The sequence below is a fragment of the Tachyglossus aculeatus genome, chromosome 17 (assembly GCF_015852505.1).
Source record: "Tachyglossus aculeatus isolate mTacAcu1 chromosome 17, mTacAcu1.pri, whole genome shotgun sequence".
NCBI classification, from domain to species: Eukaryota; Metazoa; Chordata; class Mammalia; order Monotremata; family Tachyglossidae; genus Tachyglossus; species Tachyglossus aculeatus.
Window position 1 is genome coordinate 143584 of NC_052082.1, and position 27648 is coordinate 171231.

At 50.8% G+C, this 27648-nt stretch overlaps 1 protein-coding gene and 1 long non-coding RNA gene across 2 annotated transcripts; one reads left to right on the forward strand and one right to left on the reverse strand.

Moving 5' to 3' along the window:
* The first annotated feature begins 7 nt into the window (after nt 1–7).
* On the forward strand, nt 8–27174 carry PPP2CB (protein phosphatase 2 catalytic subunit beta). Its single transcript, XM_038758889.1, has 7 exons — nt 8–175; nt 12886–13095; nt 17123–17296; nt 20620–20709; nt 21972–22133; nt 23447–23565; nt 26432–27174. The coding sequence occupies exons 1-7, from the start codon at nt 74–76 to the stop codon at nt 26502–26504; spliced, it is 930 nt and encodes a 309-aa protein (XP_038614817.1). The 5' UTR covers nt 8–73; the 3' UTR covers nt 26505–27174.
* LOC119939120 lies at nt 18188–24442 on the reverse strand. The gene is made up of 4 exons (XR_005454642.1): nt 23889–24442; nt 21862–22717; nt 21292–21464; nt 18188–18357 (listed from the first exon to the last, which is right to left on the reverse strand). It is a non-coding gene; the product is annotated as an uncharacterized LOC119939120 (long non-coding RNA).
* Nucleotides 27175–27648: the final 474 nt, after the last annotated feature.

Consider the following 27648-nt stretch of genomic DNA (forward strand, 5'->3'; position numbering starts at 1 on the left):
GTCCGGTGCGGTCCGATCCGGTCTCCCCGGGGGGGGCGGGCGGGCGGCGCCTCCCGGGCCCCCGCGATCCGCCATGGAGGACAAGGCGCTCACCCAAGAGCTGGACCAGTGGATCGAGCAGCTGAACGACTGCAAGCAGCTCACCGAGAACCAAGTGCGCGCCCTCTGCGACAAGGTAACGGCCGGACGGAAACAGCCACCGACGGAGGGACGGAGGGACGGAGGGAGGGACCACGGAACCACCGATCGACCCACGGGGGGAGGGAGGGAGGGAGGGCGGCCGGGCCGGGCCGGGCCGGGCCGGGCCGCTGCCGGGGATGGAGCCTGTGTCGCCCTGCCCGGACCTCAGCAGTCGGGTCCGCAGCTCCCCGATCCCTCCTTCTCCTCGTCCTCGTCCTCCTCCTCCCGGTCCGAGGCACCGATCGCCCCTCTTCCAACCGGGCCGCTCCCCGAGCCCTCCTCCTCCTCCTCCTCCTCCTCCTCCTCCTCCTCCCGGGCCGCTTCCCGACCCTCCTCCAACCGGGCCGGTTACCGATCTCCCCCCGCCCCCCCATCGCCCTCTCCGGTCCCTTCGGCTCCTCCTCCTCCTCGTTATCCTCCCGGGCCGGTCGCCGATCCCCCTCCCCCCCCCCCCGTCACACACACACACACACACACTCCTCGTTATCCTCCCGGGCCGGTCCCCCGGCCCTCCTTCTCCTCCTTCTCTTCTCCGTCCGGTTCCCGGTTCCTCCTCCTTATCGCCCTCCCGGGGCCGGTCCCTGGTCCCTCCTCCTTCTTCTCCTCCTCCTTCTTCTCCTCCTCATTCTCCTCCTCCTCCTCCCAGGCCAGTCCCCATTCACTCCTCCTTCTCCTCTTTTACCTCCTCATTCTCTTCCTTCTCCTCCTTATTCTCCTCCTCCTTCTCCCAGGCCAGTCCCCGGTCCCTCCTCCTTCTCCTCCTCATTCTCTTCCTTCTCCTCCTCATTCTCCTCCTCCTCCTCCCAGGCCGGTCCCCATTCAGTCCTCCTTCTCCTCCTCTTACACGTGCAGCGCTCCCCCCATTTTACCAAAGGCCTTTCCTCACCGTTTCCGCCCCTTCCAGCCATCACCCCAACTCCCTGTTCCCGGACCTACCCAGATTCCTAGAATGGACCTAGCATCCCAACCCCGCCTGAAGTTCCTCTCCTCTCTCCACAGTCTGGCATTTGACCTGTTTGGTCCCGTGATATTGCTATTTCCATGGTCACCAATGGGTTCTTTTAGCCAAGCCCGAAGCATTCTGCCTCCGTCCTGCCTCTCCACCTCTCTGCTGCTTTTGAAGCCGTAGCCCACACAACAGATCAGAACTTAATTTTACCCACCCGGTACCATCCTGGTTCTCCTCCTCCTCTTCCTCATCCTCCTTCTCCTCCTCTGTCCCGCTCAGTTCTGGATCCTCCAGCGTATTCGTTTGACACCCACTCTCTCGGGAACTCATTTGCTCAGGTGGCTTTGGCCGCCACGTCTATGCGGCTGAATCCCAGATCTCTCTCCCTCACCCTGATCTGTCACCCGACCTGCAATCCCACATCTCCTCGTGCCTCCGGGACACCTCCTCTTGAATGTCCTGCCAGCACTCAAACTCAACTTGCCTGAAACAGGGCTGGTCATCTTTTCCTCTCTTTTTCCCGTTTCGGTGGACCCCACCGCCAGCCATCCTCTCCACCTCAGAAGCCCACACCCTCGGGGTCATCCTCAACTCTTCACTGTCGTTCGACTCTCACGTTCGGTTTACAGCCAAATCCGGCTGCTTTTTCCGGCATAACATGACTCAGTTCCACCCCTTCCTTTCCACCCAGACTGCAATACCCAGGCTGCTGTCACCCTGCTACGGTTCCTTGATTAGACTCCATTGCATTACCCTCCTCCCTATTCTCCCACCCTTCAGCCTCTGCTCCCACTGGTGCAGGCCAGATGTAGCATAATAATGATGGTATTTGTTAAGCGCTCACTATGTGCGAAGCATTACTGGGAAGAGCACAGGCTTCAGAGTCAGAAGATCTGTGGTACTGAAGTGCTTACTATGTGCCAAGCACTGGGCTAGATACAGTACACAGCCTCTGCCCCACATGGGGCTCACCGGCCAAGAGGCAGCTAGTTCACCCCCATTTTGAGGAAACTGAGGCCCAGAGCAGTGAAGTGACTTGCTCGAGTGGTGGAGCCGGGCAAGATCTCCCGATTCCGATCCTCGGCTTTTTCATTTAGGCCACAGTGCCGATCATCTCTCTGAAGCATCTCTCAGCCCACATCTCTACTCTCAATCCAACAGTGATCTTTATTGAAGCATCTCTCGGCCCACATCTCTACTCTCAATCCAACAGTGATCTTTATTGAGCGCTTACTCTTTGCAGAACAGTGGTACGAAGCGGTTGGTATACTGCAGTCAGCTCTTCCCCCTACTTATCCTCACTCCTTTTCCACTACGACTCAGCCCAAACACTTCCCTGCTCTGTCAATCAATGGTATTTTTTGAGTGCTCACTGTGTGCAGAGCACTGTAGCGAGTCCTTGGGACGGTACAATAGAACAAACTTGGTAGACATGTTCCATGCCCATAAGGAGCATACAGTCTAGAGGGGGAGGCGGACGTTAAAATAAAGTACGGATCTGTCCATAAGTGGTGTGGGGTTGGTGGGGGTGACTATCAAGGGCTTAAAGGGTACAGGTCCAAGTGAAAGGGTGACATAGAAGGGAGAGGGACGAGGGGAAATGAGGGCTTAGTCGGAGAAGGCCTCTTGGAGAAAATATGATTTTTAGGAGGGCTTTGAAGGTGGGGAGAGCCTGTTGGATATGAAGCGGGAGAGAGTTCCAGGTCAGAGGGAGGGGTTAATGATGGCATTTATTAAGCGCTTACTATGTGCAAAGCACTGTTCTAAGCGCTGGGGAGTTTTACAAGGTGATCAAGTTGTCCCACGTGGGGCTCACAGTCTTAATCCCCATTTTACAGATGAGGGAACTGAGGCACAGAGAAGTTAAGTGACTTGCCCAAAGTCCCACAACTGACAAGTGGCAGAGCTGGGATTTGAACCGCTGACCTCTGACTTCAAAGCCCGGGCTCTTTCCACTGAGCCACGCTGCTTCCCCTTGGGGTTGGCGGCAACGTAGGTGAGGATAAAGTATAGTGGTGGTGGTAGTGGAACAAAGTGAGCAGGTTGGATTATGCCTCACTGTCAACTCTGTTGCCTTTATCCCCTTACTCACACCATCCTCCTATCTGCCGGGAACTCCCTTCCCAGAAGCAGTGAGGCCAACGGAATAGATGGTGAGCCTGGGAGTCAGAAGGGTCTGGGTTCTAATCCCAGAGAAGCAGTATGGCTCAGTGGAAAGAGTGCGGGCTTGGGAGTCAGAGGTCGTGGGTTAGAATCCTGGCTCAGCCACTTGTCAGCTGTGTGACCTTGGGCAAGTCACCTAACTTCTCTGGGCCTCAGTTACCTCATCTGTAAAATGGGGATTAAGACTGTGAGCCCCCGGTGGGACAACCTGATCACCTTGTATCCCCCCAGCGCTTAGAACAGTGCTTTGCACATAGTAAACACTTAACAAATACCACCATTATTATTATTACTGTTAATCCCGACTCCTCCACGTATCTGCTGCGTGACCTTGGGCAAGTCATTTCACCTCTCTGGACCTCAGTTATCTCATCTGTAAAATGGGGATTAAGATTGTGAGCCCCATATGGGACAGGGACTGTGTCTGACCCAATTTGCTTGTATCCCCCCCTGTGCTTACTGATAATAATAATAATAATAATAAGAGCAGTGCCTGGCCTACAGGAAGTGCTTAAAAAATACCACAGTTATTATTATTACCACCCCTCTCCCCATCTTCAAATCCATAATAAAATCGCACCTTCGGGAAGGCTTCCTTGACTAATCGCTCATCTGTCCCCGCAGTTGTCCCTCCCTAGTGCGGCAGTCACCTGTGTACTTGAGTCTCTCCCCTCTAAGCCTGTAGGTGCTCACTTCTCCCAGCAGCCCAGCAGCATTCGGTTGCATAGGCCTGTAATCTATGTTAATGTCTGTCTCCTCAGCCAGATGGTAAACTCCTTGAGGGCAGAGATAGCACCGTGTCTGCTCACTCTGCTGTGCTCTCCCAAGTGCTTAGTACAGCGCTCTGCATAGAATGAATCAATCAGTACACTCATTGTGCTCATTGTGTGCAGAGCTTGGAACTAACTGCTTGGGCAAGTTGCTAGGCATTCCCTGCCCATGGTGAGCTTACATTCCAGAGGGATGCTCTGAGCGGATACTCAAATATTATTGATTGGTTGATACAGTAGAGTAAAACTCCCCTCCAAACCGCCTCCGCTGGCTCCCTGTGTGTCATTGCCTCAAACCAAAGCTCCCAATGGGCTTCCAGGCCGTCCACCATCTGACCCCACGTTTCTTACCTGCTCTCTTCACTGGTTATTTGCTACCCCGCTGTCTTTGCACTTACCACCTCGCTGTACCTCGCTTTCAGCTCTCTCGCCTCTGTTTCCTCACTCAGGCGATTCCCCCAGCTTGGAACACCCTCCCCAGAGCCGGCAGACTCCAGCTCTCCCCACATTCCAAATCCTAAGATCCCTCCTCTTCCAACAGGCCTTCCGAGATTCATTTCCCAGCACCCTGAGCCACATCATCCCTTTGTCCATCTTCAGGATTTACACACCTTTTTTTTTTTTGTTCGGTATTTGTGAAGGACTTACTGTGTGCCAGGCACTCTGTTAAGCGATGGCATAGACAGAAGCTCATCGGATTGGACACAGTCCGTGTCCTGCATGAGGTTCACAGTATTAATCCCCATTTTACAGATGAGGAAACAGAAGAACAGGGAAGAGAAGTGACTTGCCCAAGGTTACCCAGCAGACAAGTTGTGGATCTGGGATTTGAACCCAGGTCCTCCTGACTCCCAGGCTGGTGCTCTGTCTGCTAGGCCACGCTGCTTCTCTAGCTTATGGACTTAGGTACACCTTCCTTAATGTATAAGTATCCATTCGCTTTCATTTTTGACCACTCTTAGTTGTAAGTAGTTTTATCTTTGGCTTCATCATTCAAGTATAAGCCCCCTGTGGGCAGGGAACAAATTGTTTTGTTATTCTGTTCAAGGGCCTTGAATACAGTGCACCACACCAAGGGGATTCTCCGTCAGTGCTACTTCCACCACTGCTAATTTGGTCTTTTGGGTGACTAGCTACTTTGGTATTTTCACCTTCGCACACTGTAGAACCTAGTTGTGGCCTCACTTCTTGTCACTCTCCCTAGGAAATTGGTGGTAAATATTTTAACATAAGTGGCAAGAAAATGGTTAGTCTTTTAAATATTTTTTTATTATTTTGTGTGGCCTTACGTGAAATCCATAAAAGAATAGAAATTCTGTTTAAATTGATGCTAGCATAGCGTTCATGCTCTCTGCCTTGCTCTGGTTTTAGCTTTAGGATTAATCGGTGACCCAGAATTAGACTTGCTCACACTTGATTTATTTGACTTTAAGACACGCTACTGTTCTGTTTGGTTCACTGGGTGACTAGTTGAGTCATATTTAATGAAAGCTTTTTGGGTCATTTTATTTAAACCTGCTAATTAAAACAAGTAAAGGAGCCAGAAATACGGGCTATCCATTTTGTAGCAATGAACTCTTTTTCTTTTCTTATCCTGTGTTATAATTACCCAGGGGGAGGGACTCCCTGGTTGATCATTTCCAACTTAATGCCGTTTTAAACTAGATCTGCTCTTTGAAACAATTATAGTGCTGTGCAAGGCATGTATTAAATAGCTGTCTTTAAAAAGAAATCTAGAGTCTCTGAGAAGAGCTGCAAAGTAAATAGCCCCTTTCCATTTCTCCAATATAAACCTGTTTACAGATATTTCCTTAACAATCCCCAGAATATAAATCTGGGAGGTGGTAAGCTAAGAGAGAAGAACATTTCCAGAGATGTTTTTCATATTATAGCAAGAGCACACTTCCGACCGGCAGCTCTTCCGGCTCAGCGGGTTAAGGGCATCACCTGCCCGTAACTTATTTTAGTGCTTATCTCCCCCGCTAGACTGTAAACTCCTCGAGGGCAGACATTTGTGTCCACCGATTCTTTCGTACTCTCCCAAGCTCTGCACACAGTAAGCGCTCGGTACATCCCGTTGATTGATGATAGATTGATGGATGATCTCCTGGATGCCTATGACTGTGCTGTAGAGGCCCATACACAAACGTTAGATTGAATTCCTTTGCGGTTGTAGGACAGTGTCTGAAAAACCAGAAGTCACTTACTGGCCTACCTCCAGGAAACCCTACCCACTACCAAAGGATTTCACTAGCAACCCAGAACGTAACGCAGCGCCGGATTCTACTATTTAGGCAGGATGCTACCTGATGCCGCACAGCCAGACAGGCAGGGCTAACAGGCCATGTGGAGAAGGCCGGTGGAGCCTGCGGAGGGCTGCAAGGCAGAGGGTGGTGACGAAGGAGAGTCGAGCTCCATACCCAGGCGAGCAGCTGCGGGGCTACTCTGGTGGGCATCCTTCTCTGTGGACCCACTCTGGGAGACCCGTCCCGCTCCTGGAGCCGTTTCGCCTGCGTCACCTACAGATCACGTGCGGCATCAAACAACGGGACGCTGTCGCCGGCGTCGAGGCCCTGGAACCCAGGCATGCGGTTCTGGCTCTGCCAGGGTTGCCGGGGGACCAGAGAGGAGGACGGATGACAGCGGGCTACCCGCGCAGCTGCCGCATGCGGCACTGGAAGGAGCCCACCGTCCCCGAAGGGGCAGAAAGGACATTTTAAAGACATGGTGGAGCACGATGTCAAATGCCGCGTCCTAGCAGTGAACTGACTGTTGGGAGGCAGAATGGCTCGGCGGGTAGAAAGGGGAGCGGGCTGGCTTGCCTAAAACAAAAGCTTGGTGAGGAGCCCTCATGGGCTACTGAAGAGTCTGCTCTGAATCAATCTATCAATCAATTAATTCAGTTAATCACAGTCTTTTAGACTGTGAGCCCCTTTTAGACTGTGAGCCCACTGTTGGGTAGGAACTGTCTCTATATGTTGCCAATTTGTACTTCCCAAGCGCTTAGTACAGTGCTCTGCACATAGTAAGCGCTCAATAAATACGATTGATGATGATGATGATCAATCAATTAATTGTATTTATTGAGCGCTTACTATGTGCAGAGCACTGTACCCAGAGCTTGGGAGAGTACAATGAGAAGCAGCATGGCTCAGTGGAAAGAGCACGGGCTTTGGAGTCAGAGGTCATGGGTTCAGATCCCGGCTGTGCCAATTGTCAGCTGTGTGACTTTGGGCAAGTCGCTTAACTTCTCTGTCATCATCATCATCAATTGTATTTATTGAGCGCTTACTGTGTGCAGAGCACTGTACTAAGCGCTTGGGAAGTACAAGTTGGCAACATATAGAGACAGTCCCTACCCAACAGTGGGCTCACAGTGCCCCAGTTCCCTCATCTGTACAATGGGGATGAAGACTGTGAGCTTCCTGTGGGACAACCTGATCGTCTTGTAACCTCCCCAGCGCTTAGAACAGTGCTTTTCATATAGTAAGTGCTTAACAAGTGCCATTATTATTATTATAATACAACAGAATTAGGGGACATGTTCCCTGCCCATAATGAGCTTACAGTCTAGAGGGGATGAAGACCGTGCTAACCCAATGGGGGATGAACAGACCAGTGCCGTGGGGATCAGTCCTTACTTGTCGACGATTGGCAGGAGGCAGGGCGCTTCCACATCGGCTCTTTCGGCCCCATTCGCGCCTGTGGATGGGGCTTCACCGTCAGCAGCGTCAGCTGGGAAAACTTTGAGGACTGTGGGTGAAAGGGAACAGCAGAGGAAGTTGGCCATAACTTTCATAAGCAGGAGTGTACAATTTTGATCGTGCGTTACATAAACCTGAAATCCTCTTTCTCTGATCCAGATTTAGATAGGCTAATTCATTCAACTGGCTGTGCTGGTATTTTGCTCAAAAGGAAGAGTTCTGAAATGCTGATGGCCTGAATTTCCGATAGTCAGGGCCCAACAACTATCCAGCTAATAATCAGTGACTAGTGAAAAATCAAGATTGACCAGAAGGTAGCAAACACAATAGGGAGGCAGAGAGGCACTGAGGTAAGACCTCAGACAAAAACAGATAGAGTTAGTAACATAGGCGAAGACCACCTGAGCATATTTTCTTTTAAATCGTAAACTAACATTTGTCGGGTCATAGATCCACTTTTATCATGTGGACTACATGTATATGATATAATAATAATGATGGTATTATTCGTGTGTGTACATTTGTATATATGTATGTATATATATTTGGCTTTCTACATATGTACTACATGTTGTGTGTTTCACAGAACGTGACTGAGTGTGATGGTTTTCTCTGCAACACTGTATCCAGCGATTACAATTCTCACGGTTCTTTGACTGATTTTGAGGAGAAGAGGGGAGACGAGCTTATGCAGACTGTCACCCTGACTTGCTCTCTTTATTCATCCCCCCACCAGCCCCACACCACTTATGTCCATATATGTAAATTATTTCTTTTAACGTCTATTCCCCCCCCCCCCAAGACTGCAAGCTCGAGGTAATGTGTCTGTTAAGCTTTTATACTGTACTCTCCCAGTTGCTTAGTACAGTGTTCTGCGCACAGTAAGTGCTCAATAAATACAATCGAATGAATGAACAAGGTTTTAGGAAGATGATCTGAACAGCAAGAGTTGAGTGAAGGGGAGAGCCTGGAGGCAGGGAGACCAGCAAGGAGGCTGATGTGGCAAGCCACCCAACCTACGACAAGGATCTGAAAAGGGCCTGGACCAGCAGGGTGGCCCTTTGGAAGGAGCCCTAGGGGATGGAGAGAGGAGGCACAGATCTGGAAAATGTTTTAGAAGAAAAACCTGGCAGTATTTAGTCACGGACTGAATATAGGGATCGAAAGAGAGAGAGGAGTCAAGATTGCAGGCTTGAGAGGTAGGGAGGATGGGGGTGTTTTCAACCACAGTGGGACAGCTCTGTGGAGAAGAGGATTTGATGCCCTGAGGGCAAGAGGAAATGCTGGATTACGGGGGGAGAAGGAGAGAGAACAAGCCAGTCAAGGTACCTTGGGGAGTCATTGGCATAGAGGTGATAGAGGTGGTAGCTGAAGCCCCGGAGAGGCAGATGAGCTTCCTCCAGGAAGTGAGAGTAAAAGGAGTAGGAGACCCAGGACAGCCCTGAGGGCACCCGCTGCTTGGGGCTGAGCAAGACCGAGAGAGCAAGAAAGCAACTCACCGAGAGAGCAAGAAAGCAACTCACCGGAGAGGTGACAGGGAGCCCGTTGTTAGGTAGGGACTGTCTCTAGATGTTGCCCATTTGTACTTCCCAAGCACATAGTACAGTGATCTGCACACAGTAAACACTCAATAAATATGATTGAATGAATGAATGAATGAATGAATGAAAGAACTGCACTGGTGAGTCCAAGATTATATGAGGCTTTTCTGGGAAGAGGGAGTGGTCCACGTTGTCCAAAGCAGCCGAGAAACCAAGGAGGATGAGGATAGAGACAGTCAGATAATGATAATAATAATAGTAATAATAATAATGATGGCATTTGTTAAGCACTTACTATGTGCAAAGCATTGTTCTAAGCACTGGGGGATATGAGGTGATCAGGTTGTCCCACGCGGGGCTCACAGTCTTAATCCCCATTTTACAGATGAGGTAACTGAGGTTCAGAGAAGTTAAGTGACTTGCCCAAGGTCACACAGCAGACGTGGCTGAGCCAGGATTCGAACCCATGACCTCTGACTCCAAAGCCTGTGCTCTTTCCACTGAGCCACGCTGACCCATTGGAGAGGTTTAGGCAGGACTGGGGGCAGGGGAATGGGGGCAATATTGTACTCTCCCACGTGCTTAGTCCCATTCTCTGCAAACAGTAAATGCTCAATAAATACCATTGATTGATTAATAGATGGAGAGTCCAGCGGGATTGAGGCGAGACATTTATTTTTAAAAGGGAAAACCACTTGTTTTTTTACCATGTTGGGCAACTTGTTCTGAATTTTGTTGTGGGCCCCCTAACATCCGTAGGCTTCCTCTGTAGAATTCTGGGACTGGTAGAATGAGTGGGTGAGGAGGATTCAGCAAAAGAAATATTTAAAATGATCATTTAAGGATAGTGCTAACAACGTTTTGCAGGTCTGTTTGGGAAATGATCTGAATAGAGCTTTATGTAAATACTTTTGAAGCCCAGAGAAGAGGCTAACGAAAGACACTGCTCCGAAAAAGGATGGATTAAAATACCGGCAGCGTCCAGATTCGGCCACCAATCAGTTTCATCCGGCTCTTCCCCGGCCCCCTCCACTCCCCACCATCAAGGGGCTCGGCGGGGCTGCGGCAGGTAGTCAAGCTGGGATATGGAAAGTGCCCAGATCAGCTTGGTGGTGGTAGAAAAGCAGCGTGGCTCAGTGGAAAGAGTCCGGGCTTGGGAGTCAGCGGTCATGGGTTCGAATCCCGACTCCACCACTTGTCAGCTGTGTGACCTTGGGCAAGTCACTTCACTTCTCTGGGCCTCAGTTCCCTCATCTGTAAAATGGGGATGAAGACTGTGAGCCCCACATGGGACAACCCGATCATCTTCTTTTAGACTGTGAGCCCACTGTTGGGTAGGGACTGTCTCTATATGTTGCCAACTTGTACTTCCCAAGCGCTTAGTACAGTGCTCTGCACACAGTAAGCGCTCAATAAATACGATTGATGATGATGATGGTGGCCTTTGCACAATCAGCCATCTCTGATCAGTTCTTCTCTTTTAGGAGGAAAAGGTACTTCTCTCCCCGTGGATAGTAAGGAGGAGTTGGAGGAAACACTGTATTCATTCATTGATTCACTCAGTCGTATTAAACTCCTCACCCTGGGCTTCAAGGCTGTCCATCCCCTCGCCCCCTCCTACCTCACCTCCCTTCTCTCCTTCTACTGCCCAGCCCGCACCCTCCGCTCCTCCACCACTAATCTCCTCACTGTACCTCGCTCTCGCCTGTCCCGCCATCGACCCCCGGCCCACGTCATCCCCCGGGCCTGGAATGCCCTCCCTCTGCCCATCCGCCAAGCTAGCTCTCTTCCTCCCTTCAAGGCCCTGCTGAGAGCTCACCTCCTCCAGGAGGCCTTCCCAGACTGAGCCCCTTCTTTCCTCTCCCCCTCGTCCCCCTCTCCATCCCCCCGTCTTACCTCCTTCCCTTCCCCACAGCACCTGTATATATGTATATATGGTTGTACATATTTATTACTCTATTTATCTATTTATTTATTTATTTTACTTGTACATTTCTATCCTACTTATTTTATTTTGTTGGTATGTTTGGTTCTGTTCTCTGTCTCCCCCTTTTAGACTGTGAGCCCACTGTTGGGTAGGGACTGTCTCTATGTGATGCCAATTTGTATTTCCCAAGCGCTTAGTACAGTGCTCTGCACATAGTAAGCGCTCAATAAATACGATTGATTGATTGATTGATTGATTGGTGGGCCAGCTCACCCTGCCTGATGAAACTCTGGGGCTGAACCCCGCTCTCCAGAAACCAAACTGGGCAGCATTTCTGAGAGCCCCAGCCCTCCGTGGCCGGGATTGGCTGCTGCCCTCTGTGGTGGGGTGGCATTCTGGAAACGTGGCAGCCCCAGGCTGGCTCCGGGCAGGGCCGGGCGAGGCAGGGCAGAGCCGGGTCAGGCTGGGTGGGGTTAAGGCAGACAGGTAAGATGTGTGAAGTTTTTTGCCTTTTCATTCCACTTAATGCCCTCCCTGGAATGCCCTCCCTCTGCCCATCCTCCAAGCTAGCTCTCTTCCTCCCTTCAAGGCCCTACTGAGAGCTCACCTCCTCCAGGAGGCCTTCCCACACTGAGCCCCTTCCTTCCTCTCCCCCTCGTCCCCCTCTCCATCCCCCCATCTTACCTCCTTCCCTTCCCCACAGCACCTGTATATATGTATATATGTTTGTACATATTTATTACTCTATTTATTTTACTTGTACATATCTATTCTATTTATTTTATTTTGTTAGTATGTTTGGTTTTGTTCTCTGTCTCCCCCTTCTAGACTGTGAGCCCACTGTTGGGTAGGGACTGTCTCTCTATGTTGCCAACTTGTACTTCCCAAGCGCTTAGTACAGTGCTCTGCACACAGTAAGCACTCAATAAATACGATTGATGATGATGATGATGACTTAAAAATCTCCAAGCCTCCCCAGTCCTCCAGCTGCGACCCTCCCGTATCTATTGGAAAACAGCAAATGGACTGTTGGTTTTCTAGCCAGTCCTTTCTACCAGTTGTCCTGCCAGTCTGGCCTTTGACCTTGACCTATCAAGTGGCTCCCTTTCTTACAGGTGATATCAATTCCTTCGCTGGCCAGAGGTGAGCCCGGGGAGGCCGTGTTGCAGGGGAAGCACGAGCCTGCGACTCGACACTGTAGGCTGCCCGAAATCCTGGGGCAACGTTGGTTTAGTGGTGGAGGAGCAGAGTCTCTGCTGGCTTAGCTGAAATAAGGGTGGGAGCTCTTTTGTTGTAATTTTATGGTCTTTTTTAGGCACTTACTATGTGCCAGACGCTGTACTAAGCACTGGGATAGATATAAGCAAATCAGGTTGGACACAGTCCTCGTCCCACGTGACTCTCGGTGTCTTCATCCCGATTTTACAGATGAAGTAATGGAGGCACAGAGAAGGGAAGTGACTTGCCCAAGGCCGCCCAGCAGGAAAGTGACGGAGCTGGGATTAGAACCCAGGGCCTTCTGACTCCCAGTCTTGTGCTCTATCCACCAGGCCACGCTGTTCCTTGTGGATGATTATTGAATGATTATTAGGAAGCCCACTATAGCGTTCGGTCTTTGGTCACCAACTGAACTCCTCCATTTTCCCAACAGGCAAAAGAGATCTTAACCAAAGAATCGAATGTTCAGGAGGTGCGTTGCCCCGTCACCGTCTGCGGAGATGTTCACGGCCAGTTCCACGACCTCATGGAGCTCTTCAGAATCGGCGGGAAATCCCCGGACACCAACTACCTGTTCATGGGGGACTATGTGGACAGGGGCTATTACTCCGTGGAGACTGTGACTCTTCTAGTAGCATTAAAGGTACGGTTTTCTTCGTATGTTAATTCCCGAATGGCTGTTGTCATTTAGGTTGAGACGATGAAAGTTAACCGGGGAGTAGATGGAAGGAACCGTTTTACTTTCAGCCTTCGAATCCACTCCTGTCTTCAGAGGTTACAGCTCCCAAAAGGATTTTCTGGGCTTGCACCCGGAAAATACTAAAGGGGAATTGCTGGCTTCTTCGTTGGTAAATTTGAGAAACTCCTTGCCCCTTCACTTTGTTCGTCACCATAGCCGAAATGCAGAAGGCATCCTGGGTTCTCAGACTTTTACGGTCCCCGGCTCACGGGAAACCGACCATTGCCCTGCCGTTTCGATTGGAAGGCGTCAAGGTCGGCCACGGTCCTGCCATCCATCCTCCGGAGAGGGGCTCCTTGGGGGTTCCCTGAATAATAATAGTAATAATAATGATGATGATGATAAAACTGGCATTTGTTAAGCACTTATTATGTGCCAAGCACTGTGCTAAGCGCTGAGGTCGGATACAAGCTCATCAGGTGGACATCGTCCCTGTCCACATGGGGCTGGCGGTCTAAGTAGAAGGGAGTAGGATTTAATCCCCGTTTTACATATGGGGAAATTGAGGCCCAGGGAAGCGAAGCGACTTGCCCAAGGTCGCACAGCAGACAAGTGGCGGAGCTGGAATTAGAACCCAGGTCTTCTGACTCCCAGGTTCGTGCTCTTTCCGGTAAGCCACGCTGCTTTTGCTTCTGCTTCTGAAAACAGAAGGTTAAGCGAGGGGGTTGTAAGCCAAGCAGAGCGTCCCGTAATCATCGTCGTCAACAACGTCATCGACATCATTGTGGTATTTGTTAGCGTTTGCTGCGTGCCAAGGACTGTACTAAACGCTGGGGTTCTGTCACCACCTAATGTTAAATTGAAAGGGCCTTTAATCCCTCTTCATATCTTCAGAATATTCAATCTGACACCAAATCTTGCTGGCTCAACCTTCAGCAGGTGGCTAAAATCCGCCCTGTCCTTTCCATCCAAACTGTTATAGTGTCGATCCAAGCACTTCTCCTATCCCACGGTGGCCTCGGCATCAGCCTCCTCACTGATCTCCCTGCCTCCTGTCCCTCCCCACTCCTGTCCTTACTTCACTCAGCTCCCTGGATCATTTTTCTAAAAAACATTCCTCAAGAAACCTTCCGCCATTCCTCAAGAAACTCCAGGCGTTGCCCATCCACCTCCGCATCAAACAGGAACCCCTTACTGTCGGCTTTAAGCCACTCAGTCAGCTCACTCCCTTCTACCTTACCTCGCTGACCTCCTACGAGAGCCCAGCCCGCACTTGTAGCCCCAGCTTGCTCACTGTGCCCCGATCGCACTGTGTCTGGCTGCTGACCCCTTTCCCACATCCCCTCTCTGGCCTGAAACTCCCTCCCCTTCCATATAGGCCAGACCACCACTCTTCCCATCTTTAAAGTCTTACTAAAATTACACCTTCTCCAAGAGGCCTGCCCCAGTTACGCCATCATTTTCCCGACTCCCTCTCCTCTTCTACGGTACTTCGACACATGGATCTGTATTCATTCATTGTCGTATTTATTGAGCACTTACTGTGTGCAGAGCATTGTACTAAGCGCTTGGGAAGTTCAAGTTGGCGACATATAGAGACGGTCCCTACCCAACAACGGGCCCACAGTCTAGAAGGCTGTGGAGGCTGTAGGCTTTAAGTACTTGATATTCACCCCACCCTCAGCCCTACGGCACTTAACGTACATATCGATAAGTTATTCCGTGATATTAATGTCTCGCTCCCTCTCTAGACCATATGCTCCTTGTGGGAAGGGAATGTGTCTGCCAGCTCTGCTGTGTGGTTCTCTCCCAAGTGCTTAGTAGAGTGCTCTGCCCACAGTCAGTGCCCAATAAATAGATACCATTGTTGAGGATAACGATGTTAATGATGATGATGATGATGGTAGGGAAGAGGTGCTTACCCCAAGGTCACCTGTGCAACGTCATCTTCAAGTAGGAGTGGGCTGAAAGAAGAGCATTGAGTGAGGGGGGGTGAGGTCCCTGGGAAGCCCCCCACGATGCTGTGTTCGTGCTGGAGAGTGGCGCGGAAGAGCCGGAGGGGCACCAGCTGTCCCAGGGTGCTCAGGCCACAGCCTCTTCTCCCTTGAGCAAGCAGGGCCGCTTGGGCGGATTTGGACTCCCTCCGCTCGGGCAGTGAGGTGTAAGCCATCCTGAGGCTGAAGTTCCCCAGAGCCTGTGAGCAAACCCACTGGCCCCTCTGCCGTCTGCCTGGAATTTTAAATCAATCAATCAATCAATCAATCAATCAATCGTATTTATTGAGTGCTTACTGTGTGCAGAGCACTGTACTAAGCGCTTGGGATGTACAAGCTGGCAACATATAGAGACAGTCCCTACCCAACAGTGGGCTCACAGTCTAGAAGGGGGAGACAGAGAACAAAACCAAACATACTAACAAAGTAAAATAAATAGAATAGATAGGTACAAGTAAAATAAATAAGTAAATAGAGTAATAAATATGTACAAACATATATACATATATACAGGTGCTGTGGGTAAGGGAAGGAGGTAAGATGTGGGGGATGGAGAGGGGGTTGAGGGGGAGAGGAAGGAAGGGGCTCAGTCTGGGAAGGCCTCCTGGAGGAGATGAGCTCTCAGTAGGGCCTTGAAGGGAGGAAGAGAGCTAGCTTGGCGGATGGGCAGAGGGATTGGGGGCATTCCAGGCCCGGGGGGAGGACGTGGGCCGGGGGTCGATGGCAGGACAGGAGGGCTGAGTCGTTAATGTAACTTGGTGATAACAAGGGCCTTTTTCCCACGATGGGGGACGGGGAAGGGGAGAGTCAGTCAGGACCGGACCCGGAAGGGGGGTTGGGGGTTGGGGGGTTGGGGTGGGGGGGGGGCACTTGAGTGATTTCATTTCACTGGGGCTTGAGGCTCCTTATGACCAGAGCCACTGATTCGCCCACCTCTGGAGCTCCTACCTCCCACCTTGGTTTGGTTGGTTCACGTGAGCTGTTGCAGGAAAAGGTAGCCCAACCTTGATTTTCCACACTCAGCCTGGCCAATAATTGAATATGGAAATGGTTCAACGCTGGCTGCTGAAAATACCTGGCAAATAAATGTTCCAAAGTTTCTGGCTCAGGTGACAGCTTTTTAGAGCTCCTGCCAAAACCCGAAGACAGAGCAGGGTGGAAATCTGTGCCAGGCAGCTGCCTTGGCACCCGGGACCTTGATGCCCAACACAGCTATGGTGGGTAGGCGTGGTGGCCCCACCACTTCGGTCTTTGTGGTGTTCAGTGACCTAGCAGGGGTTCAACAAACATGGCTCTCTCACGCGGTTTGCTAATGTGGATCGATGTTCACACCTCTCTGGCACAGAGGAGTTTCTTCTCTTCCTTACCTCTCTTCTTCAGGTCTTCCCTTCCCCCACGTCTGAGGAAGAACTATGGGAAAGCAAGCCAGAATGAACGTCAGGCCTTGGGACAGTGGTCCCTAGGTTGCCTGAGGGTGGCATAAGTCAGCCTGGGCAACGATCTCTAACGTGCACTTGGCCGGGTCCTCGGGCAGATAATAATTTGGGTATTTGTTAAGCGCTTACTACGTGACGAGCACCGTTCTAAACGCTGGATGATCGGGCATTGGGGAGTGAGGTTGGCTGTGACCATCCAGAGATGGAATTGTTGGGCCTGTTGGGAATTGTAGCGGCGGGAAAAGATGCATGCACCCGGGCAAGGAGGGGCCGTTATTTTAGCCCAGGGGCCCTTTTGGAATTTCCACGCCTCATCTGGTATGTGTAGACTTCTCTGGTCATCGTGAAGATAGCGTGTTGGTTAGACGGGAAGGTCGGGGCCGGGGCTGGGCCGCTGCTCCCCGGCTAGGTGGGACGGCCGGGGCCGGGCCGCCGCACATTGGCTGGATGGGGAGTTCGGGGCTGAACCACTGGGAAAAACTGGGAATTCATCTAAAAGTAGCCCAAATTGTACAGAGCAGAGGGTCTGCGTACTCCTCACTCTTCCTTTTCTCTTTCCAGGTGCGCTATCCAGAACGCATTACGATATTAAGAGGAAACCACGAGAGCCGACAAATTACGCAAGTGTACGGCTTTTACGATGAGTGTTTACGGAAGTATGGAAACGCCAATGTTTGGAAGTATTTTACAGATCTCTTTGATTATCTTCCACTTACTGCTTTAGTCGACGGACAGGTATGGTGTGCGATTCCCAAAGGACTCCCGGTCGATTGGCTCCACGGGTCGCTCAGACCTCGGCTCTCTCAAAGGAGTCTGTGGGTCTTAACGCCGGATCAGATCAGATCAGATTGTGAGAGTAACCAGGCAGCAGGGATGAGGGGAGCAGTTGAGCAGGGAAATGACCATTAGTCTTCATTGATTTTTTTTTTTTTGTGGTATCTGTTAAGCGCTTATTATGTGCCAGGCACTGTACTAAGCGCTGGGGTAGATACAAGCTAATCAGGTTGGACACAGTCCATGCCCCACATGGGGTTTACAGAATTAATCTGATTTTACATCATCATCATCATCAATCGTATTTATTGAGCGCTTACTATGTGCAGAGCACTGTACTAAGCGCTTGGGAAGTACAAATTGGCAACATATAGAGACAGTCCCTACCCAACAGTGGGCTCACAGTCTAAAAGGGGGAGACAGAGAACAGAACCAAACATACTAACAAAATAAAAGAAATAGAATAGATATGTACAAGTAAAATAAATAGAGTAATAAATATGTACAAACATATATACATATATACAGGTACTGTGGGGAAGGGAAGGAGGTAAGATGCGGGGGATGGAGAGGGGGACGAGCGGGAGAGGAAGGAAGGGGCTCAGTCTGGGAAGGCCTCCTGGAGGAGGTGAGCTCTCAGCAGGGCCTTGAAGGGAGGAAGAGAGCTAGCTTGGCGGATGGGCAGAGGGAGGGCATTCCAGGCCCGGGGGAGGACGTGGGCCGGGGGTCGATGGCGGGACAGGCGAGAACGAGGTACGGTGAAGATGAGGGAACTGAGGGAACTGAGGCAGAGAGAAGTGAAGTGACTTGCCCAAGGTCACCCAGCAGACAGGTGGCCGAGGCGGGATCAGAACCCAGTTCCTTCTGATTCCCAGGCCCGCGCTCTATCCACTAGGTCACAGTGCTTCCCTTAGATTCCCCTGGACCTTCTCGATACAGTCAGCAGGAGGCTGCGGCCCAGGTTGCCAGGCAGCGGGTGCCTTCTCCTCTCAGATCCCTGGCTCTGTCTGGTCCGGTCTCCTCTGCAGGAATACACGTGGGACGGGCAGAGGGCCAGGCATCCCCATTAGCACGGCAAAAGAGGATTTACTGGGTTAGTACAGCGCTTAGTACAGTGCTCTGCACACAGTAAGCGCTCAATAAATACGATTGATGATTTACTGGATTTTGTCCTGCCAGGTCCGCTATGACTTGTTCACTGCAAACTGTTCTGGCGATACGGAACCACTAAGCCGGAACGCTTGTTATGGTCAGAGCCTGGGGGGAGAATGTGGCCAGTGAAAAACGAGTCGAAACAAGCTTACTAAAGAGAGTGTAAAAGGACCGCGATGGAATTGTTTTACCTTTCTAAAAATATTCAGAGAGTTAAGGACTAAAGATTGCTTTTGGGTTGAAGTAAATGTTTTCTTCCAAAATATGACTCAGTGTAATAATAATACCAATTGTATTTGTTAAGCACTTTCTTTGGGCCAGACACCGTATTTAGCCCTGGGGTAGAGAGAAGATAACCAGGATGGACACAGTCCCTGTCCAATGTCGGGCACACAGTCTAATCCCCATTTTACAGAGGAGGAAACTGAAGCCCTTTAGTAGTGGAATGACTGTAGACTCTACAGTCTACTGGCCCTTAGTGTGCCTGAGGGCACACAGCAGGCAAATGTCAGACAGACCCAAGTATAGAATCCAGGTCCTCTGACTCTGGGCTGGGCTCCGAGTTGGCACCTATTAAATTCTAAATTGATTTACACCGAAAGGTTAAAAAAACCTCAGAGGTTTTAAGAGTTTTTAAACAATAAAGATTTTTCATTTTCTTGTAGTGTAATAATAATAATAATACTGATGGTATTTATTAAGCACTTACTATGTGCAAAGCACTGCTCTAAGCTCTGGGGAGGTTACAAGGTGATCAGGTTGTCCCACAGGGGGCTCACAGCCTTAATCCCCATTTTATCATCATCATCAATCGTATTTATTGAGCGCTTACTATGTGCAGAGCACTGTACTAAGCGCTTGGGAAGTACAAATTGGCAACATATAGAGACAGTCCTTACCCAACAGTGGGCTCACAGTCTAAAAGGGGGAGACAGAGAACAAAACCAAACATACTAACAAAATAAAATAAATAGAATAGATATGTACAAATAAAATAAATAAATAAATAGAGTAATAAATACAGGTGAGGTAACTGAGGCACAGAGAAGTTAAGTGACTTGCCCAAAGTCACACAGCTGACAATTGGCGGAGCTGGGATTTGAACCCATGACGTCTGACTCCAAAGCCTGGGCTCTTTCCACTGAGCCACGCTGCTTCCCAAGTGCTTAGTACAGTGCTCTGCCTACAGTAAAACTCCTCGGAAGTCTCCAGTGATTGCCCATCCACCTCCGCATCAAACAAAAACACCTCACCATTGGCTTTAAAGCACTTTACCACCTTGCCCCTCACCTCACGACCTCGCCTCGCCTCGCCTCGCCTCACCTCACCTCACCAGAAGCAGCATGGCTTAGTGGAAAGAGCACAGGCTTGGGAGTCAGAGGTTGTGGGTTCTAATCCCGGCTCTGCCACTTGTCTGCTGTGTGACCTTGGGCAAGTCACTTAACTTCTCTGTGCCTCAGGTACCTCATCTGTAAAACAGAGATTAAGACTGTGAGCCTCACATGAGACAACCTGATTACCATGTATCAACCCCAGCACTTAGAACAGTGTTTGGCACATAGTAAGTGCTTAACAAATGCCATAGTTGTTATTATTATTGTTACCTTGCTACTCTCCTTCTACAACCCAGCCCACACACTTTGCTTCTCTAATGCTAACCTTTTCACTGTGTCTCCATCTCGTCTATCTCGCTGCAGATCCCTAGCTCACATCCTGCCTCCGTCCTGGCACACCCTCCCTCCTCAAATCTGACAAACAGTTGCTCTTCCCCCTTCAAAGCCAGAGCTTCCCAGGCTAAGCCCCTCCTTCCCTCTTCCCCCACTCCCTTCTTCCTCACCCTGACCCTTTGTTCTTTCCTCCTCCCAACCCACAGCACTTAGGCACATATCTGTAATTTATTTCTTTGTATTGATGTCTGTCTCCCCCTTTCTAGACTATAAGCTCATGATAGGCAGGGACAGTATCTATTTATTGTTGTAGTTTACTCTCCCAAATGCTTATTACAGTGCTCTGCACACAGAAAGTGCTCAATAAATACGATTGAATGAATGAACGAATGAAAGTGCTCAATAAGTACCATGAATTGAGTTATAAAATAACCCAGATCTATCTTATCCTTCGCTTCCGGGTAGATCTTCTGCCTCCACGGTGGCCTGTCTCCATCCATAGATACGCTGGATCATATAAGAGCGCTGGACCGTCTACAAGAAGTTCCCCACGAGGTAACCAGAGTCAATCAGAAAGCCTGAAATCGGGTCGCTCAATTTATTCATTTTGCTAATGTTGTCACTAGTTTTCTGTGTGTCTCCCCTGTTAGAGTGGAAGCTCCTTGTGGGCAGGGAACATGTCATTTAATTATTCTGTCCTTCCCATTCATTCATTCATTGTCAGTCAGTCATATTTTTTGAGCACTTACTGTATGCAGAGCACTGTACTAAGCACTTGGGAGAGTACAATATAACAGTAATAGGCACATTCCCTACCCATAACAAATTTACAGTCTAGTGCAATTGCACTCCCCCCCGCCCATATACACCCTCGACCCTGCCTAAGTAGGTGCTCAGCAAATGCCCCTACTGCAACAACAGCTCCTATGGAGGCCAGCTTCCCTATTGTGAATTCACATCAGCTCCTTAAACGGTGGAGCTCAGCCCCTGCCCAAATGGTTCTTTAGGAAAAGTTAACTGGAGCCAAAGTATGCGAGCACCCAGAGATTTAGTGGCTGCCCCTTTTGATAGCATGTGAATAATGGAAAGTAGCTGAAACCTGCAGGCTAAATTAAAAAAAACAAAACAAAAACCAACCTGGGACCTCGGATCGTCAGCTTCATTGCGTGTCCCTGGTGAACCCATGCCAGGGACTGCTGCATAGGCCGTCCTGGGTTTGGAATCAAGGTTTCGGCACCTGCTCTCGTACTGAAGAAGTTCTTCCAAGTCAGCTCCCGAAGCACACCCTCCTCACTGTGGTGACTCCTCCTCTGCAGAGAGAAATCAACAAGGCTGCTGTTGTGCTGGGCTTTAGGTGCTGGGACCGGTAGTTCGTTTCTGCCCCAGTTTAGTCAAACAAAGTTTTCCTTTTTGTTCCCTCAGGGGTTTATTTTTCTTGGCCCCTTGGGCACTTGACTTAGTACAAATGCTTACTACAGTGCTCTGCGCACAGTCATTACTCAGTAAGTACAATTGTATGATCATATAACTGCTTTCTCCATGGTCTCGCAGTTACCTAGATGACGTTCTGTGCCTTAGGAGAGACCCGGGAAGGGGTTTCCAAGAAAACCAGGGCCGGGGCAGGCCCTCTCTGAAAAGCAGAGAGCTCCCTGGGGAAGAGCCGAGTTACCGCTTCAGCTCCCGCAAGGGATCCCGGCCTGAGTTTACCCCTAGCATCCGCAGAACCAGCCGGGCCCCTTATCCTGGAGCGGAATGCCACCGCCGTTCATCAGCCGGGTTCCCGATGAGGTTTTCCTCCGTTTTCCTCCATTTGCCAGGGCCCCATGTGTGACCTGCTGTGGTCTGATCCAGACGATCGCGGCGGGTGGGGAATCTCCCCTCGCGGGGCCGGTTACACCTTTGGACAAGATATCTCGGAAACCTTTAATCACGCCAACGGGCTGACCCTGGTTTCCCGGGCTCACCAGCTCGTCATGGAGGTATGTGTGGTCATTTGCTATGAAAGAACCGGTTCCCCTTGGAGCGGGTGATGTGCTGACAGGCGGGGGCGGTGGGGAGGGCGCTGGGGAAGCCGACCGAGACGCCACCGTCCGTCGGTGATATTTACCGAGTGCTTACTGAGTGCGGAGCGCTTACTAACCGCTTGGAAGAGGACAGTACCGCAGGGTTGGTAGACAGTCTCCTTGGGGAACATCTACTTTTCAGGAGTACAGTCCTTTGGTCTTGTGAGCCCTCCCAGGTACAATCCAAGCACAACTACAAGCAGAAATACAGTGACTGAGAAAGGCCTGCTGAAATCCCTGCAGTAAAGCCTTTCCTCAGCCCTTTGCGAAGGGGGAGCCTCTCTCATACCTTGAGGTGGAACCTTTGAAGATTGGCCACCCAAATGTCCCAGGTGCACCCCTCCTCAGCAGGCCACCCCCCACCCCCGAAGCACTCCCTGGGTGACACAGAATCCGTTCTGGGCTGCAGCGGGTCCCAGGGGCGAGCGCCTGGAAGTCTCGGGCAGAGAGAGCGAGTCCATTCGGGCAGCTGAGGTCCACTCTGCCAGCCTCTCTGGAAACTGAGGGAGAGAAAGCTATAAAAGCCAAGGAATCACTTTTCCCCCTTCCCTTCCCATGCTCAACTGTTCCGGGGAGCTCTGGGGTGCAAAGGACTCAGCCTTTCCTGCCGGAGGGTAGATTTCTGATCAGTTTTCTCCAGAGACACCATGGGTCCAGGCCTCTCTGGCCGAGATGGACTATTGCCACTTCACATAGCCTTTTCTAAACAAGTATCCAGCCCACTGGCTCTCCAGGTGCCAAGCTTTTGATGTTCTCTTTCGGACCCACAGTCAAGGTGCAGCGAGTGTGGCATTCCGGTTGACCAACTGGGCAACTATCGGAATTTCCTGTTTAGAGGAAATACCTGGCAGTCTACCCTGGTCCCTGGACTGAGGGGGAGCGGGGCCCGGGGAAGGGAGAGACTTGTGCTCCTGCAGGGCCCCGTGGTTCTCCGCTCGGTCTGGAAGGAAGACCCGGCCATTTGGAAATCAGTCTTCCAGTGTTGCCCCAGTTGAACTGGGACATCTGGGGGATGTCTGCTCCCTGCCCCCCATTTCTAGAAACCATCCATAGGTAGCACGTTGTGAGACAGCTGAGCAATCTAGGGCACTACCTCTGTGAGCAACAGCAGCAGCCTGCTCTACAATGCGTGGTCCAACTTCTGATGGAGAAAACATTTTAATGGTTGGGTTTTTTTCCGGGGGGGCGTTGTTTGTGTGTGTATGTGTGTGTTCGTTCTAACACTACAGGGATACAACTGGTGTCACGATCGGAATGTGGTTACCATTTTCAGCGCACCAAACTACTGTTATCGTTGTGGGAATCAGGCTGCTATCATGGAACTAGATGACACTTTAAAATATTCCTTGTAAGTAACTTAAAATTTTGATTTTTCGGGTCAGCCTTTGGGAAGAAAAGGGAAGAGATGCAGGTAACAGAATTGAGGACAACATTTCCCCTTTGGAAATAAAAATAAAAGGAACGGCCCTGTTTTCTTAGGCCAAATTTATGCCTTTCCGGAGGACAGTTTGTCCCCGCTGGGGAGTGGAAGGGCTCCACTTCCCCAACCCCAAATAATCATCCCGATTAGCAGCATCCGTTGAGGCCTCACCGTGAGCAGAGCACTGCACTGTGCACGTGGTAATAGGCCACGGAGGTCAAGGACCCAGTCCCCGGCCTCCAGAAGCTTACCATCAGAGGCGGAGAGCGTCGTCAAGTGCGCCGTGGTGCAGGTAGTAGCACTGAGACAAACGGAAAAGCCAATAAGCAGACAGACACACTTAGGAGCGCTAAGCCACCTTAGGTGGCAAGACCAGGAATGTGTGGGATTAGACGACAGGGAAGGTCACCACCACTCGGAAAATGGGAGAACTGGGGACTGGCAGGTTGAAGGGGGCAGGGGAGGGAGTAGGCCCTCCGGACCGGAGGAAGGATGGGGCCGAGAAATTGGAGGAGGAGAGTCAACGGGAAGTACATTTACAAGGCGAGCATGGTCGGAACTAGAGTGCCAGCTGGAGCGTAGTGCCCAAAGACAGTGGAGAGGTTACAGGGGGAGAGTAATGGCAAGCCAGAGCGTTCTTCTATCGTGATCTGAGGTGCTGGAATAATGGTTTCATTTGGACTGATAATGGACAAGAGGCTAAGGTAGGGGGCTCAGATGTTAATTCGTTTCTATTTCCTCACGACCATCCTCCGTGTCCCGGAAGCCCACAGTCTTGATGTCCTCCTCGACTCCTCATTCGGTCAGTGTGCAGAGACTCCTTGTCACTGGCTTGAAGCCCCCCCCCCCCCCCCCCCATGCCCCATCCTATTCGGGGAGGGAGGGCCTCTCTCCAAATCCACATTTTCCATTCCTCCCAAGCTCACCTTCTACCTGCACCTCACCCTGGACTCTATCGCCTCCATCTCCTCGCTCACAAGGGTTTTGGGGGGTGTTTTCTTAGTGGTATTCATTAAGAGCTTACAGAAGGTCACGGGTTCTATTCCCTGCTCCGCCACTTGTCTCCTGTGTGACCTCGGGCACGTCACTTCACTTCTCTGTGCCATAGTTACCTCATCTGTGAAATGGGGATTGAGACTGGGAACCCCACACGGGACAGGGACTGTGTCCAACCCAATGTACTTGGATCCACCCCAGCACTTAGTACAGTGCCTGGCACTTAAGCGCTTAACAAGTACTGTAATTATTATTACCGTGTACCGGGTACTGTACCAAGTGCTGGGGGAGATAGGGACATGCTAATCGGGTTGGACACATGGGGCATAAAGTCTTAATCCCTGTTTTACAGATGAGGCAACTGAGGCACAGAGAGGTGAAGTGACTTGCCCCAAGTCTCCCTGCAGACAAGTGGAGGAGCTGGAATTAGAATCCAGGTCCCCTGGCCCCCAGGCCCATGCTCTTTCTACTAGGCCACGCTGCTTCCCTTGTTGTTCCCTTGGCCTGCAGCTGACAGAGCGCCACTCTCCCCGATTCGTTTCCTAGTGACGCCTTCCCCCCAGCACCGCCGTCCCTCCGCTCCCCCCGATTCTGGCCCAGACAGCCACCGCATCCACACCTCCCCCCGGGCTCGCTCTGCTCCTGGGACCGGGGACCCGAGAGGGCCGGAGCCGCGAGCAGGGACGGGAAGGTGGCAGCGGCAGCGGGGGCCTGCAGGGACAGCTGCAACTGCAGCAGCTGCTTTCCCCAGGGCAGGGTTAGTTAATGGAGGAGCGCCCAGTTCAGAGTGTAGGAGGGTTAGCGGGAAGGCTACCTGGGGTCGGACCGTGGGCCCCGCCTGGGTGAGGGGAAGAGCGGGTGGGGAGGAGATCAATCCTCTGAAGCAACCGGGAGGAGGAGGAGGAGCACGGGGGCGGCGGGGTGAAAGAATTTGTACTTCCCAAGCGCTTAGTACAGTGCTCTGCACATAGTAAGCGCTCAGTAAATACGATTGATGATGATTTTACAGCGGAGGGAACTGAGGCCCAGAGAAGTGAAGTGACTTCCCCGAAGTCACACAGCTGACAATTGGGGGAGTCGGAATTTGAACCTATGACCTCTGACTCCAAAGCCCGGGCTCTTTCCACTGAGCCACACTGCTTCTAATCAATCAATCAATCGTATTTATTGAGCACTTACTGTGTGCAGAGCACTGTACTAAGCACTTGGGAAGTCCAAGTCGGCAACATATAGAGACGGTCCCTACCCAACAACGGGCTCACAGTCTAGAAGGGGGAGACAGACAACAAAACAAAACATGGAGGCTGTGAGCCCACTGTTGGGTAGGGACTGTCTCTATATGTTGCCAACTTGTACTTCCCAAGCGCTTAGTACAGTGCTCTGCACACAGTAAGCACTCAATAAATATGATTGATTGATTGAAAGAAGGTGGAGGTGAGCCAACCGGTAGAGCTGCGTCCTCAGGGTGGCGGTAACCCGGGTGACGCCTCTGCTGATAGATAGCTTTGCTGCATACTAATTATATACTAGTTACTAGTTGTTCTTTCATATGAAAATCAATTTAGCTAGCCAACACTGCACTTCAAGCTTCGATGCCGGGCGAAGCCGTGTGAGGCTCACTCCTGTTTCCGTTTCGGTAGTGCGCTAGTTAGAAAGCACAGCTCGTCCTTGCTCCGGTTTGGTGCCGGGCCAGGGGGTTGTCTTAGGCTGGGTTTCAGGAGAGTCCTCGTCCGCCTGAAATGGGGGTCCCCTGGAACAGAGAAAACGGCTCCCAGAGCGCACGCTTCCTTTTGAACAGCCTCCAGTTTGACCCGGCCCCCCGCCGCGGGGAGCCCCACGTGACCCGGCGCACACCCGACTACTTCCTCTAAAAGTGCTCTTGGCCAAGAAGCGGCCGCTGGGGAATTAGCCCACGTTTCCAACAACAATCACCTACCTAACTCACCTGCCGACCGCCTCGGGGACCGGTTGGGATCTGCCTCCCCACAGTCGACCCAGCGTGGGCCGGAACTTGCCATTCTGGCGAGGAACATTCAGCACAATATGAGACTGAAACTCAGAATGCCACCATGTCCTAGATCTGTCAGTCCAGCACTCTGTTTGCCTGTTGTGTTTTTTTTTTTGTGTGTGTGTGTGTGTGTGTGAGAGCGTGTGTGTGAGAGAGAGCGAGAGAGAGAGACTGCTTTCCTCTGGACTGTTCAAATGGAAAAGTTAGTTAATACCACCTTCCAGCTCATTTGTGCATTAGTGATAGTGTTGAACTGGCATGAGTTATATAGAACTTGGAGTTTATTTTTAAGGAAAATGCCCGAACTAATGCCCACATAACCCATCACCCTTTATTTTCCTGAAATGTATGATGAAATTAACTGGAGAAAGGAAACGATTCCTTTGGGGAGTATGTGGTCATAACATTTAAAGAGATTTCTCTTCATTTAAGCTAAATTACTCTTTTGTGTTGCTCTTTTTTCTGTATATTTGTCATGAAAATGCTGGCATCTTACTTGGCGTACTTGAATAAACCGTCACTTGTCCACCAAACCCTTTTGCAATTGTGGTTGCGTTAGCTGGAGGCTTTGCCGATGTTGAAAACTGAGCCGGGGGCCGATTGGCTTTGGCAAAAATATCAAAGTCTCTCCTTTACCCGTCCGGTGAGCTCTAAAAGGTGGCACTCTGAACATTGAAGACTGTAGGAATTACTGCAGCCTTAATCCTCTCATGCTGGGCTTCTATTAGAACTCGTTTCTTCCTGGGAAGCCAAGGCCCGAATCGCCACCGTCTTTGCCTCGTCCATCCTGATTATTTGCTGAGTGCCTTTGCCCGCTTGGAGTCCAACAGGCAACGTCCCCAGCCACCGAGAGACCCCAGGCCGACTGACCGGTGGGCACCTCGGACAGTCAGGGTTTCTGTTCTCTTCAGTACTCTAAAAGTCACTTGTATGTTTCTGGAAAAGCCCTTCAATCAGGAAGGACTTCAACCCCAAGCCTCTCCAGTTTATTGCGATTTTTGCCCTAT